At 41.7% G+C, this 13,564-nt stretch overlaps 1 protein-coding gene across 3 annotated transcripts in view; it reads left to right on the forward strand.

The window, feature by feature from the left end:
* The window catches only part of nlgn3a (neuroligin 3a), a 232,790-nt gene extending 221,822 nt beyond the window's left edge, over nucleotides 1-10,968 (forward strand). For all 3 annotated transcript variants that reach the window (XM_089019990.1, XM_089020000.1, XM_089020009.1), the window contains one exon: nucleotides 9,124-10,968. In XM_089019990.1, the coding sequence (XP_088876116.1) occupies nucleotides 9,124-9,979 (856 nt within the window). In that variant the 3' untranslated portion in view covers nucleotides 9,980-10,968. The remainder of the gene's footprint in view (nucleotides 1-9,123) is intronic.
* The last annotated feature ends 2,596 nt before the right edge of the window (nucleotides 10,969-13,564 follow it).

Consider the following 13,564-nt stretch of genomic DNA (forward strand, 5'->3'; position numbering starts at 1 on the left):
TGAATGGATGGATGGATGGATGAATGAATGAATGAATGAATGAATGAATGAATGAATGAATGAATGAATGGATGGATGGAGAGCAAGATAGCCAGCCGATACATAGCAAGATAGCCAGCCGATACATAGCAAGATAGCCATTGAATGTATTAAAGGATTTTTTTTGTCTCTCATTTAATAAAAAAAAATATTAATAAATAAAGAGGGAAAGGTCCAAGTAGTGTCCTCCGACACCTTAGCACACTCCGACTCTACAGCTTTTCGTCCCGCATCACTTAGCCCGTTGAACTGAAGGCTGCCATTAAATATCAAGCATGAATCACTCATCCCTCTAGCCCCAGCATGCAACCGCATGAAGGGCAAAAGAGCACGACCTGATAATTTGCACGCCGTCCCACGAGACTGCCGACAAGGACTAGATAACGTACTGAAGAAGAAAAAAATTAACTCAGAAAGCAGTGCAAGGTGCCAGGAGGGAAAAAATCAAATAAAATGCTTACATTTGTGTTACCTGGTAAGCCCATCAACAGCTACGGGGGGATGCATTTGTTACACACTGGTAACAATAATAAAGTCAACCTTCAAAAGATTTTAACTTTGCATATATTAAAGGACAACCGACGCCCCATAATTTGTAGAATCACTTCAAATGACTTAGACTGAGCGTATTCCACCGCATATAGCTATATTTTATGTTTTAAGACTCGTGCTTGAGTTGATGACGAGTCCGTATGTGACGTCACTAAAGGAACGCCCCTGACCGAAAAAGACACATTGTAGCAGTCCTTCCGTCACGTCAATATATTTTGCTGTACTTGGTCTGAAAACATCATGTTGCACCAAAAAGAGCCAGAAGAGGGCGACCAAGCTCCATGTAAGGAATTTATCAGCCTGTGGAAACGGGCTGATTAATTCCTCACACGGAGCTTGGTCGCCATTTTCTGCCTCTTTTTTGGTGATACATTTCCCCCCCAATGTTGCCTCAAAATGGCACGGAATAAATTATGGAATCGATTGCAAACATGTATGCTTTACTCTTGAGAACTATTTGAATCATATTCATAACTGGATGATTAACAAGAAAACATATTCTCTGAATCTGAAGCCATTGTTTTGATTCTCCAGCAATGCAAGACGTCTTGGGGTGACGCCACGAACAAGGGGGCGGGACCTTCTGAAACTGGCCACTTCCGGGTTAATTTTTTTGCAGATTTTGGACGCTAAGTCATTTTTTATGGTGGTCTGTATTTGACTAAAAGTATCAGCCTGCGTGTCTTGGGTATTTTAGATGCCTATAAAACGTTTTTCTGATGTCAGTTAGAAAACAAAAAAATGGTGTCGGTTGTCCTTTAAATGAGCAACAGTTCGTAAGATTTAATGCACCTTATGTGGCAAGGCTATAAACTCAACTCAGGAATTCAGGACTGTGGAGTGTCGTGAAAATAGATTTTTGTCTTCTGCCTCGGGGCGCCTAAACGTGTCTTTTCAGATTTGGTGACGGCTAGGTCTATGATCATTGAAGCGCTTCAAATTACATCAGGATGAAAAGGGGAAGGACGTAACATGGGAAATGGGGGAAAAATAAGGGAGATGATATTCATTCTATTCTCTTATCTACCTTTTAGATCAAAGCTTCCCCTGTCCTGGTTTGGAATGAATAATGAGCCTAGAACGATTCTAACTAACATAAAATATTGGAATGGTTGACTTTGTGACATATCCTCTTGTGGAGAAGCTTTGAAAACGTCACATAAGATGGGAGAGGAGGATTGCTTTCTGTCAGAGATGTTTGTTCGGTCGGACACTGTGAACAAAGGCTCGAACACAGAGTACATGCAAATTTAAGTGATACATTAGTAAAACATGGTCTTCTTGATTTGAATACCACATCCCTGGATGTCCCAAGCACCAACATCCATAAACCAACAGAACGTCGACATTTTAATGGGTAGTCTTTCCATGAACTGATAGATTTGTAACCTGGCTAATGACCTCTTCCTGTGAAGCGTCTGTGTAAGCTCTCAGCCGTACAGGAGTGGTCTGTCGATGAAAAGGTTTCTTCAGCCGTCATCTGTACTTCTTTGAAGGTGTCGGATGTTTCGCTTCTTATCCAAGATGCTATGTCAGCGAACTAAAGTCGCGCAGGTAGTTTCGGCCATATATATATATCCCTATTGTCCAGACGTGGTGGAGCCGGACTCTGCTATGATTGGTCCCTGCTCTCAGGTTGGGGGAAGCAGAGGACTACTCCCTGTGCTTCCACTGATTACCTCTATTGTCCTGACTGATTACTTCTATTGTCCTGCCTGAGTATGAGGTCTACGACTGCCCTGATTGCCCCATTTGCCCTGGCATCAGGGTAACATCAGCATAACTAAGCCTATGTTGCCTAAGCAGTCTGTTGTACGAACGATCCACATTCAACCTCACCCCACCATGGCGGTTTAGTGAAGGATTTTGCTGTTTTATGAAAATAGCTTCTTTTACTCCCCTTTCAAACGTCTTCCTTCCCGTCAAGGAGTTTACCAAGTCCTAAACTAGTCCAAGGCCAGATCTCCTACATGAAGATGACAGTTTAACAGGCAGTGTCTGTTCACCTCAGATTGACCCTAGATGTTCTGTGCTTCGATTGTGGGCGTTGTGTTCCACCAACTAACCAGCACTGAGCTTTTAAATAAGATATGCGTGCAACTACTGCACGTTTTGTGTTGAACTTGTGCCCAACCTCCGGTCAAGTCATTACACCTGGATTGCATTTCTAATACTAAGGCACGCTCACATAGACTGACAGGTACCCAAGCTACAAGAGATACAGACATACATTCACAAGCTCCCAGTCAATCATGAAAACAAACACATGGGAGCGCTTGAACATGCATGACTGTCCAAGGTCGGTGTGGGTCAGTAGGTCAAAAGGCCTCAAAGGGGAAACTGTGCTTTATGGTACCGCAAGCATATGAACGCATCAGAAGGCACACCACTGAAACACTTTCTTTTATGTGTGTCATAATCTCCTCTCCAGTGCCTGGAGTCCAGCCACAGCTCCAATATCAATCTAGATTAAAGGGGGTGGTTTGACAGTATGCATGTTGTACGCTAATGCGGGAGAGTGAGATGGTCCTTAGGGCTTCACGGGGCCATAAATGTCAAATTATGCCAATATAGATAAATATACTTGGTTTAATTGTAAATATGCCTCGCAATGAGCCACCTGCAGTTGAAGTCGACACACGCCGTGAGTTTGGTAGCGTTCATTGTAATGAATCCCAAAAAAAAAGCCTGCCGGCTGCTTGTCTGTCTTCAGTGGCATTATACACCAGATGTGCGAAATGTTGTTTTACTGGAAAATAATAAGACAGACAAAAGCAAACACTTTCATTTGCCGTGTATGTGCTTGTGCGGCATGTTTTGAGAGAATGATGAAAAGGTTTCTTCAGCCGTCACCTGTACTACTTTGAAGGTGTCGGACGTTTCGCTCCTCATCCGAAAAGCTTTGTCAGTGAACAAAAAGATAGAAAGCTAGCTAGCTAGCTCATAGAATGCTATATAGCTAGCTAACTACATAGCTAATATGTTTCCTGACTCAAATACCTATCTAGCTATCTATATTACTAATAGCTAGCTCTCTAGCTAGCTACATAGCTAATTGATAGCTAGATAGCTAATATCTTTCCTGACCCGTGCAGTTGCAAATGGCTGAAGATTTGCTAGCGTGCGCAGATAAAAAGGCTAATGTCAATCATAAGAGCCGTCTGTTGCAGAGCGCCATTCCTGAATTTGTTCGCTTTTTTTTTTTTTCATGCTTTGGTGCCGATAAAGCATTTGCCAGACCTCTGGCACTGTTTTTCCCCTTCCACAAGGGGGCAGCATTTCCATTGTTTTCATGTTAGTGCTTTGTTCCAGGTTCAGTTGTTGTTAAAGCGCTATATAAACCATTATGTATGTATGTATCGCATTGTATTTTGGACAGCTGCCCTCATTTTAAGCTCATATAACTCCAGATGCATATAATTTAGGAATGAAAACTTTTTTTTCTGATGAAATAAGAGAGTCTAAAGTATCTTACGCTGCATTGAATGTTTATTCAGTCCTAAAACTCTGTGGGTCCTGAGGTTAAGATTGGAAAGTATCCGTTGCATTCCGATCCATGCTATCTATGCTAACTAACTGCAAACCAAGTACAGTCAAACCTCGTTTTTTGAACGTCTCGGTTCTCATCCCATTCGGTTTCCAACCAAAAGTATCATATTTTTTATGCCCCGGTATACAACCGAAATTTGTTTCTCAACCAAACTGAGTCCATCTTAATGCATCAGTCGACTACCCTCCGCTTCCTTATACGTCACTTCCTTATATGTCATGTCTTCCGCATTGTGACCGACGCATTAATATTGTTGTTGTTTTATTTTTGCGAAAATGCAGACATATTTGGTTAAGATCTCCTGAATAGTCTGATTTTAAAGCAAGCAGAGGATGGTTTGAAAAGTTAGTGTGCCCTGTGTTTGCCCAAAGACAGCTGGGATAGGTGCCAACACGGCCCGTGGCAGAAAGAAAATTGGTGAAAATAAGTCTGTTTTTATAGAATTGTACACATGACCTGCTCTATTATTAAGTTTTTATCCGGTTTATGCGCTGAAATAGTTAAAAAGTTGTTTTCTAGACTTTGAACGGATTAAGATTTTTTTACATTGATTTTAATGGAAAGTGCTGTTTCGGTTTTTGAACAAATCGGTTTTCGAACAGGTTTCTGAAACGGATTATGGTCGAAAACCGAGGTATCACTGGAACTGATTAGCAAATTAAACAATTATTTTAGGGGGCAGAATAAACATTCCATTCTGCCTTCTTTTAACCATGGAGAAACATCTCTATACTATACTTCTGTTTTGTCCTTCGTGAAGGACAAAAATGTCGTGTAGTTTGACAAGGCAAGTCAATGTCAAGTGTTAGGTTCGCTTATTAGCAGTCTTTCTTTCTGACTTGTGCGGGTTGTTTATCCACACAGTCAGCAAGTTGTTCATCTGTGTTCAAATTGCAGCTATTTTCCTTCGCAGCAATTGGTCAAGCATTTTTGGAGGTTTGTTCAGTCAACTGCTTGTTTTCTCAAGTCAATTTATCCATCGACCTCCATATTGATTTCTTTGTGTTGCTTGAATGCATTCCTGTTTATCCAAACGACATCTAGCACTCTATCTAAAAACCAGCTACCTACGTGCATAGCTTGTTTTTTGTGAGATTTAGCCAAGTACCTTTTAGATCTTTTTGTGATCACAATTCGCCCAAATTGACCCCCCATCCAAAATGAGACCTTTCATCGCGCGAGTTAATTTCATCTAACTCCCCGGAATTCAACCGACGCCTTGGTACAAGTTGTGTCCATAATTTGTAAAATTGCCTCAAATAACTTCTACTGCGCGTTTTTCACAAAAATTCCATGGCATATAGCTGTATTTGACATTTTAAGACTCGCGCTGAATATTCAGGAAGTGTTGAGTTGGTGACGATTCCTGACGTCACGGAAGGAACGCCCCTGATCGAGAAAGGACACACAATGCATTTTGTGGGACTTTGTTTGGTCTGAAAACTTCGTGTTGATGGCAAAATTAGAAGGAAAACACATAAATAACGTGATGGTGAATCGTTGTGTGTTGCGCCAAGACTACTATTTGATATTCGCTGACACGAATTCCCAGCAGACAAATCAGCCCATTTCCAACGGTGCCATCTTGTGCATTTTCTGGGATGCTACATTTCAGTCCAGATGCCTCAAAATGACACGGAATGAATTCTTTAATCGATTGCAAACATTTATGCTTTCCTCTTCAGAACTACAGTAAAGTCTCGTTATATCGATATCGGATATATCGATAGTCCCGGTTATATCGATATTTTTTCGGACTCCCCTGAATATCGATATAACGAGACTTTACTGTATTTGAATCGTGTTCATAACTGGATAAGTAACAAGAAAGCATCTTCTCCGAATCTGAAGCCATTGTTTTGATTCTCGAGCAAGGCAAGACGTCCTTGTGTGACGTCACGAACAAGGGGGCGGGACCTTCTGAAACTGGCCACTTCTTGGTTCAATTTGAAGTAGTTTTTAGACACTTTAAGTCATTTTTATTGGTGTTTTGCATTTGACTGAAAATATCATCATGCGTGTTTTGGGTATTTTAGATGCCTATAAAATGTTTTTCTGATATCAGTTAGGAAACAAAAAAGTGGTGTCGCTTGTCCTTTAAATGAGATTGCTCTGACCGCCCCCATTGTTGTCATGCGGGTGTTTGTCCATGGACGACGGGGTAGATTTGCATTGGTACATGAGACTGGCGGCTTGCAGACAAGCACGTCTCCAATTGACGTCCTGTTCTCCGGCATGTTGTGCTCTGGGAGATCAATATGACCTTACCTCCACCAGCCGCTCCTTTGAAACTTAATTACTGATATTCAGCTACAAAGTCATCATAGTCTGCCTGTCAATATCCATTGGGGATCATTACCGGGCCTAATAAAAGTGGTTATTTACAGGCTGCTCTGCTGACACGGGGCCCAGATCCAGGGATTCAGCTTTCGCCATCTCAATTTGCTTTACCACTCTCTCTCTCTTTATCTTTCCTTCCTTCCTTCCCTCGCCCTTTCTTTCTATTCACCTCTCCCAGAAGCACTGACCTGAAAAAGAAAAATTGACAGCAGAAAAACGAACTGAGGGTTGAATGCTTCTGGTGTGGCTTTTAATTCTCTTGTTCAAACGTTTTCAAACAAACACAAGGACCCATGCCAAAAATATACTGTGACCGCCACGTCCCTACATCCCAGAATAAACTCTAACTTGGCGTGCCAATGACTTGGCTACCCAACCCGCAAAGGGATATTTCATGACATTTGAAGAAATGTCACTAGGCTCCTTGCTTCCTTTTCAATCTCTCGGACTGGAGTGATTGTTGTGTTTTTGAAAGCTGCTGCATTCTTTTGCAGGTCTATTCTTTACGCACCAAAGATATACGACACTTTACAGACATAAAAATCTGTACGATTGTCTGAGTTAGCTTTCTCATCATTGTTTACGTCTGTGGAAGGTCACGGTCGTACAGGAGTGGTCCATCGATGAAAAGGTTTCTTCAGCCGTCATCTGTACTTCTTTGAAGGTGTCGGACGTTTTGCTTCTTATCCAAGAAGCTTCGTCAGCGAACTAAAATATTTTGCTGGTAGTTTCGGCCCTACTGTCCAGATGTAGCGGTGCCAGACTACTAAAATCTCAGGTTGGGGGGGAGCAGAAGACTACTCCCTGCGGCTACACTGATTACTTCTATTGTCCTGACTGATTACTTCTACTGTCCTGCCTGAGTATGGGGTCTACGATTTGCCTGATTGCCCCATTTGCTCTGGTATCACCTCATCAGCATAACTAAGCCTATGTTGCCTAAGATGTCTGTTGTACGAACGATCCAAATTGAACTTCACGCCACCATGGCGATTTAGTGAAGGGTTTTGCTGGTTTATGAAAATAGCTTCTTTTACTCTTCTTTCAACGTCCGACACCTTTAAAGAAGTACAGATGACGGCTGAAGAAACATTTTCATCGATTTCTTATAATTGGTTCACAAAATAGGAAAGTTCATTGAAAAGCCACAGAGCGTGGAACGCGAAAAGTGTGTATCCCAAAAATTAATTTCCCATAGGAAACCATCAAAATGAGAATAATCCGTTCCCAGTTCACCATAAAACATAACAACCAAACAAACCAAAAAAAAAAAACGCTTCAAAAAGATGTCTTACTGTCTTTTGATCTTTTTCCTGATACACACCCACGGTGGGTTGAGTAGTTCCCCACTCTGTGTCTTGATTAATATGGTCCACTTTACATCAGTTCACAGGATGGCAATGCACACTGCGCTGCCTTCCCTAAGCAATTAGCAGAAGGGCTCCACCACTGTTGGGATTATCGATAACAAGATACCTCCTGACGTGAGCCCTAAAGCCTGCTGATTTATTCATATGTGTTTACTTAAAAAGAACCCTGCCCTGGTTTATTTTTTTTTTTTTTATTTTTGCGTAAACTGCATCCAAACTGAATTAAGAGTAACATCTGGGAAGGGAGAGGACGAGGGAGCTGGTCGAGTGAATTGCTGCATGTTGGTCCATTGCTGTTTCCAGTGTAAATCACATAAAAACTGAAATGTGTTCTGGCATGAGCCTTCCCAAATATGATCGATCATCTGGTTCTCTCTTAAACCCAGACAACAAGCTGGTGTGTTTTCTTTGGAGTGTTTTGAGATTGATTTTACTGGTGGGACTGTGCTGTTGGCTTTCAAGCAGAGCTCTCTGATTAGTCTATCTCTCTGGTTCATAGCTCTTCGCGGTGTTAGAAGATGGTAGTAAAATCTGCGGGTAGCAAGGTGATCAACAAAAAGATCACAGTGATACCTTAGCTTACGAATTTAATTGGTTCCCAGACAGAGCGTGGAAGGCGAAAAGTGTGTATCCCAAAAAATTAATTTCCCATAGGAAACCATCAAAATGAGAATAATCCGTTCCGAGTGCCCCATAAAACATAATGTTCTACTTTCTAATTTTCTAAGCCTTAAAACTACACAAAATATACCTTATGTTATGTGCTATGGTATTATAATTAAATAAATAAACTACTGTATAATAAAGTCGTTTTATTTACCTTTGTGATGGTTGTTGATGGCTTGATGGAATGGAATGACCGGTTTCATCAGCATTAAACACTTGATGAGGAATGTAGCTTCTTCTTTCACCATCTTGAGGAATCATCCCTTGTCGGTGCTTTCTCTGCGATAATTTTACCTAGTTCCTCATCAATTGTGTTCTGTTTAGCTGGGTTAATAGCTATTTGCATTAAGTGTACAGATGGCTTATGCGGGTTATTTGTGGAGCCTGATTGATGGGAATTTTAACCTTGCAGTCTAGACTCTGCTTTTGAACTATCAAAGTTGAAACGAATCCAAATTTCAGTTTTCTATCCATTTTATCACTCTTTCTCTCTGTCGTCTGCCTGTCTTTTTCCACTGTCACTTTCTTCTTCTGTCTAATCTCTATCAATCTCCAAACACGGCGACTCGTATCTAACTTCCTATTGCATCTGTGTCTTCTCCACAGGGATCCCAACAAACCGGTTCCCCAGGACACAAAGTTCATCCACACCAAGGCCAACCGCTTTGAGGAGGTGGCGTGGTCCAAGTACAACCCCCAGGACCAGCTTTACCTTCACATCGGACTCAAACCGCGGGTGCGCGACCACTACCGGGCCACTAAAGTGGCCTTCTGGAAGCACCTGGTGCCACATCTGTACAATCTTCACGACATGTTCCACTACACCTCCACCACCACCAAAGTGCCCCCGCCAGATACCACGCAGAACACCCTGTCCACCAAACGACCCAACGGAAAGACCACGTGGCCCTTCAACACCAAACGGCCCCCCATGTCGCCGGCCTACAACAACGAAGACAAGGACTCCTGGAGCGACGAGGAATCTGGACCTCTGGTGGTTGAAAACCCTCGGGATTACTCCACGGAGCTCAGCGTCACCATCGCGGTCGGTGCCTCGTTGCTCTTCCTCAACGTCCTCGCCTTCGCCGCCCTCTACTACCGCAAGGATAAACGGCGGCAGGAGTCCAGCCACGGCCAGCCCAGCCCGCAACGCCAGACCACCTCCAACGACATCGGGCACCACGGGCCCGAGGAGGAGATCATGTCGCTGCAGATGAACCAAACGCACCACGAGTGCGAGGCGGGGAATAGCAACGAGGGGGCGCTGCGCTTGGCCTCGCTGCCCGATTACACGCTCACTCTGCGGCGCTCTCCGGACGACATTCCACTCATGACGCCCAACACCATTACCATGATCCCTAATTCCTTGGTGGGGATGCCCAACCTGCACCCTTACAACACCTTCACCACAGGATTCAACTCCACCGGCCTGCCGCATTCCCACTCCACCACGCGTGTATAGCTTTAAGGAGACCGTACGGCGGCAAAAGATGCTAAGGAAAAGATTCAACAAAACAGTGACGAGGATTTTATATATACAGCAGAGAGGCGTGGTAGGGCGGATTAAAACGTGAAGAGATTAAAGCAGACTTTTTCCTACGAGGAGAGTCGCTTCAGAGCCTCTCGATGGATGTCAAGATGTGCAAAGCTGCCAAAATCAAACTGCTTCCCTTGTCCTCATCGGGTGGGGAGGGGGCGTGTTTTGTGTTGTGTCCTTTATTTTTTTTCTTCTCGAAAAAAAAATGACCATTTGAAAAGCCTTTTTAAGCGGACTAAGAAGCCTTTTTTTTTTTTGGAGGTCATAACAAAAACAAACAAAAGTGCTTTTTTTTATTTCGCAATCCTCCATCCGTCCACTTGGGGGAGACACATGAAGAACCACGGACTGTTGAAACTAAACGTCTTTTTTTTAATTGCTTCTTTCTTTTTATTTCAATGCCTTACGAAACGTTTTTTGGGTGTGGAGAGGGGCAGTCAGAGCATCATATCTGTTGTAATAGACTATAAACTGAGAGGAATGTGACAGAAAGACTGATAACAGGGTGAGAAATTAGCGGGTATGCAGTTGTAGAAATTTTCAATCCCATTTTGGGGCAACTTTTTAATTTTGTGGCACACGTGAACGCTTTTATCTTTCTTTGTATGTTCGTTTTGCATCGCAGGGTTTGCCATGGACAACTTGGAGACACATTTGTTCCTGTGATTGTTTTTTTTTTTTTTTGCAGGGAGGAAAGTGCATCTTTTACAGCCAGTTTAACTGTTAAGCTACTTGATCCGCGTGGAACATGATCCGCCATATTTGTTTTGGAAATTTGAGTAGGTTGTGCTTTCATTTTTTAGGGGAACTGGGTGGGTTTCAAGGCAAATTGCATTTCCATGTTGTTGATTTTGGTTCACCGCCAGTCGTGTTTCTGCTGCGTCTCTTGGTGTCCGTCTTTGCAAAATAGCACTTTTTTTGGGGGGGCAGGGAGGGTCATTTTTGTTCTATCTGTCTAATTTTGCTTAAAGGACAACCGACGCCATGGACAAGTTGCGTCCATAATTTGTAAAATCACTTCAAATGACTTCTACTGAGCGTATTTTAATAAGATTCCACCGCATATAGCTATATTTTATGTTTTTAGTCTTTTCCTCGAGTTGGTGACGAGTCCTGATGTGACGTCATGGAAGGAACGCCCCTGACCGAGAAAGCGACACACAATGCATTTTGGGTACTTTGTTTGGTGTGAAAACTTTGTGTTGATCCGTGTTGATGGCGAAATTAGAAGGAAAACAGATAAATAACGCGATGGTGAATCGTTGCGTGTTGCACCAAGACTACTATTTGATACTAGTGAACACAAATCCCCAGCAGACAAATCAGCCCATTTCCAACGGACCTTGGGCGCCATCTTGTGCATTTTCCGGGGCGCTACGTTGGAGTCCTGACAGCTCAAATTGAAATGGGAGGACTCCTTTAATCGATTGCAAACATGTATGCTTTCCTCTTCAGAACTATTTGAATCATATTCATGTCTGGATGAGTAATAAGAAAGCATCTTCTCCGAATCTGAAGCCATTGTTTTGATTCTAGACGTCCTGGCGTGACGTCATGAACAAGGGGGCGGGACCTTCTGAAACTCGCCATCTCCGAGGTCATTTTGAAGTAGTTTTGGGACACTTGAACTCATTTTTATTGGTGTTTTGCATTTGACTGAAAATATCAGCCTGCGTATTTTGGGTATTTTAGATGCTATAAAACGTTTTTCTGGTGTCAGTTAGGAAACAAAAAAAAATGGTGTCGGTTGTCCTTTAAAGATGATAAAATAAATATTATTATTTTACATGTAAGAGTTAAAAAAGATAGCTTCAAGAAACAACTGAACTAACTGGTGTGTGGACTTTGTTAGAGTTCCTCTTTTGACGGCAGCGATTAACTCATTCACTGCCATTCACAGATTTTATTCGGGAATTGAAAATATGACATCGAGCGCCATTCCCAAATTAGTTGTGGTTTGGTTTTTTTTTCTTCTTTGGGTGCCAATAAAGCGCTAGCCATGGCCTCTGGAAATGTTTTTTTCCATTCCACAAGGGGGCAGCATTTCCTTTTTTTCCGTGTTGTCCCAGCGTCAGCTGTTTTTAACACGCTATATGAACCAATATGTATGTATCGCATTGTATTTTTTTTACAGCCGCCCTCATTTCAATCTCATATAACTCCAGACCCATATCATTTAGGAATTAACTTTTTGTCTGATGAAAAAAAAAAAGTAAGCTTTCTTACGCTCCATTGAATGTTTATGTAGTCGTAAAAGTCAATATTCTGGGAGTCCTCGAATTGGAGTGACAATGACAAAAACCCTGGCACTGGAGTGGACACATTTTGTGCACATAGTCTGGCAGTGAATGAGTTAATGGCCTGTTTGCACTGAGAAAACCTACATCTGTGCACACGTGTATTTCCAATATATATATATATATATATATATATATATATATATATATAAATGGGCATGCATACATATATGTATAGGGCTTTACGGAGATATCATTCCCACTTACAAAAAAAAGAGAAAAATACACAAATAAAGGAGCATCCCTTGCCAACAACACTACAAGACATCTTTGTAAGAGCTCTATATGTATATTTATGGATGACATATTTAATATTTATTTATGTATACCAGATGCATACATGCTGATTGTGCCATGTACCAAATTAAAACAGTCAACAACAACAAAAAAAGACTAGAAAGTGTCACTTTATTTAGAGCAGGGGTCTTAAACTCATTTAACATGGTGGACAACATATGTCAAGTGGGCCGGTCCGTTAAAATTATACCATACATCCAATAAATAACCAAATATAAATCCTTCAATACCGAAACTTGTTGAAAACTCTTAGGTTAGAATATTACAAGCTAATACAGTATTAGCGTTAACAGTTACATTTAATTTTGCACAATTTTTAACGGAATTAAAATATTTTAAACTTACTGTTTTAATGTTTATCTTGAGCAATATTTAACATGGCTAAATAAATGTATCTATTTCCTTCGAAACACACCAAGCACAAATGTTTCCCACGCATCTTTGTAAAAAAAAAATATGACATGATTCATTTTTCATTGAAAATTCTACACTCATCTACTTTTGAAAAAAAAAAAGTGCGGTTGAAAAAAAAAACTGCTGTTTTCTTCTACGTTGATCGAAACAGTACAACTCCGCCCTCTAGTGGAAAATCCGTGAATTGCACCTCGTTAAAAATATCAATTCCATGTCGTTTTTGCATTTTTTTTTTCCACTTTTAAATTATCCTGCGGGCCTGATCAAACCTTCTTGGGGGCCGGTTCTGGCCCGCGGGCCGTATGTTTGACACCACTGATTTAGAGGCTCTTTTTTTCAGGACTTGCTGTCATTTCCACTTGAATGAGTGAAAAAAGAGAAATATTCTCCCAGCAAGAGGCAACCTAAACCTCGGGACATCTTCGCTGTACCTCCTTCATCCTCTTTTTCCATCTCCTTCTCCTTACCTCGCTGCTCACTCTCTTTTTTTTTCCCCCTCTTT

This window comes from Hippocampus bargibanti, linkage group LG02 (assembly GCF_051943395.1).
Source record: "Hippocampus bargibanti isolate YZ-2025 linkage group LG02, ASM5194339v1, whole genome shotgun sequence".
Taxonomy (NCBI): domain Eukaryota; kingdom Metazoa; phylum Chordata; class Actinopteri; order Syngnathiformes; family Syngnathidae; genus Hippocampus; species Hippocampus bargibanti.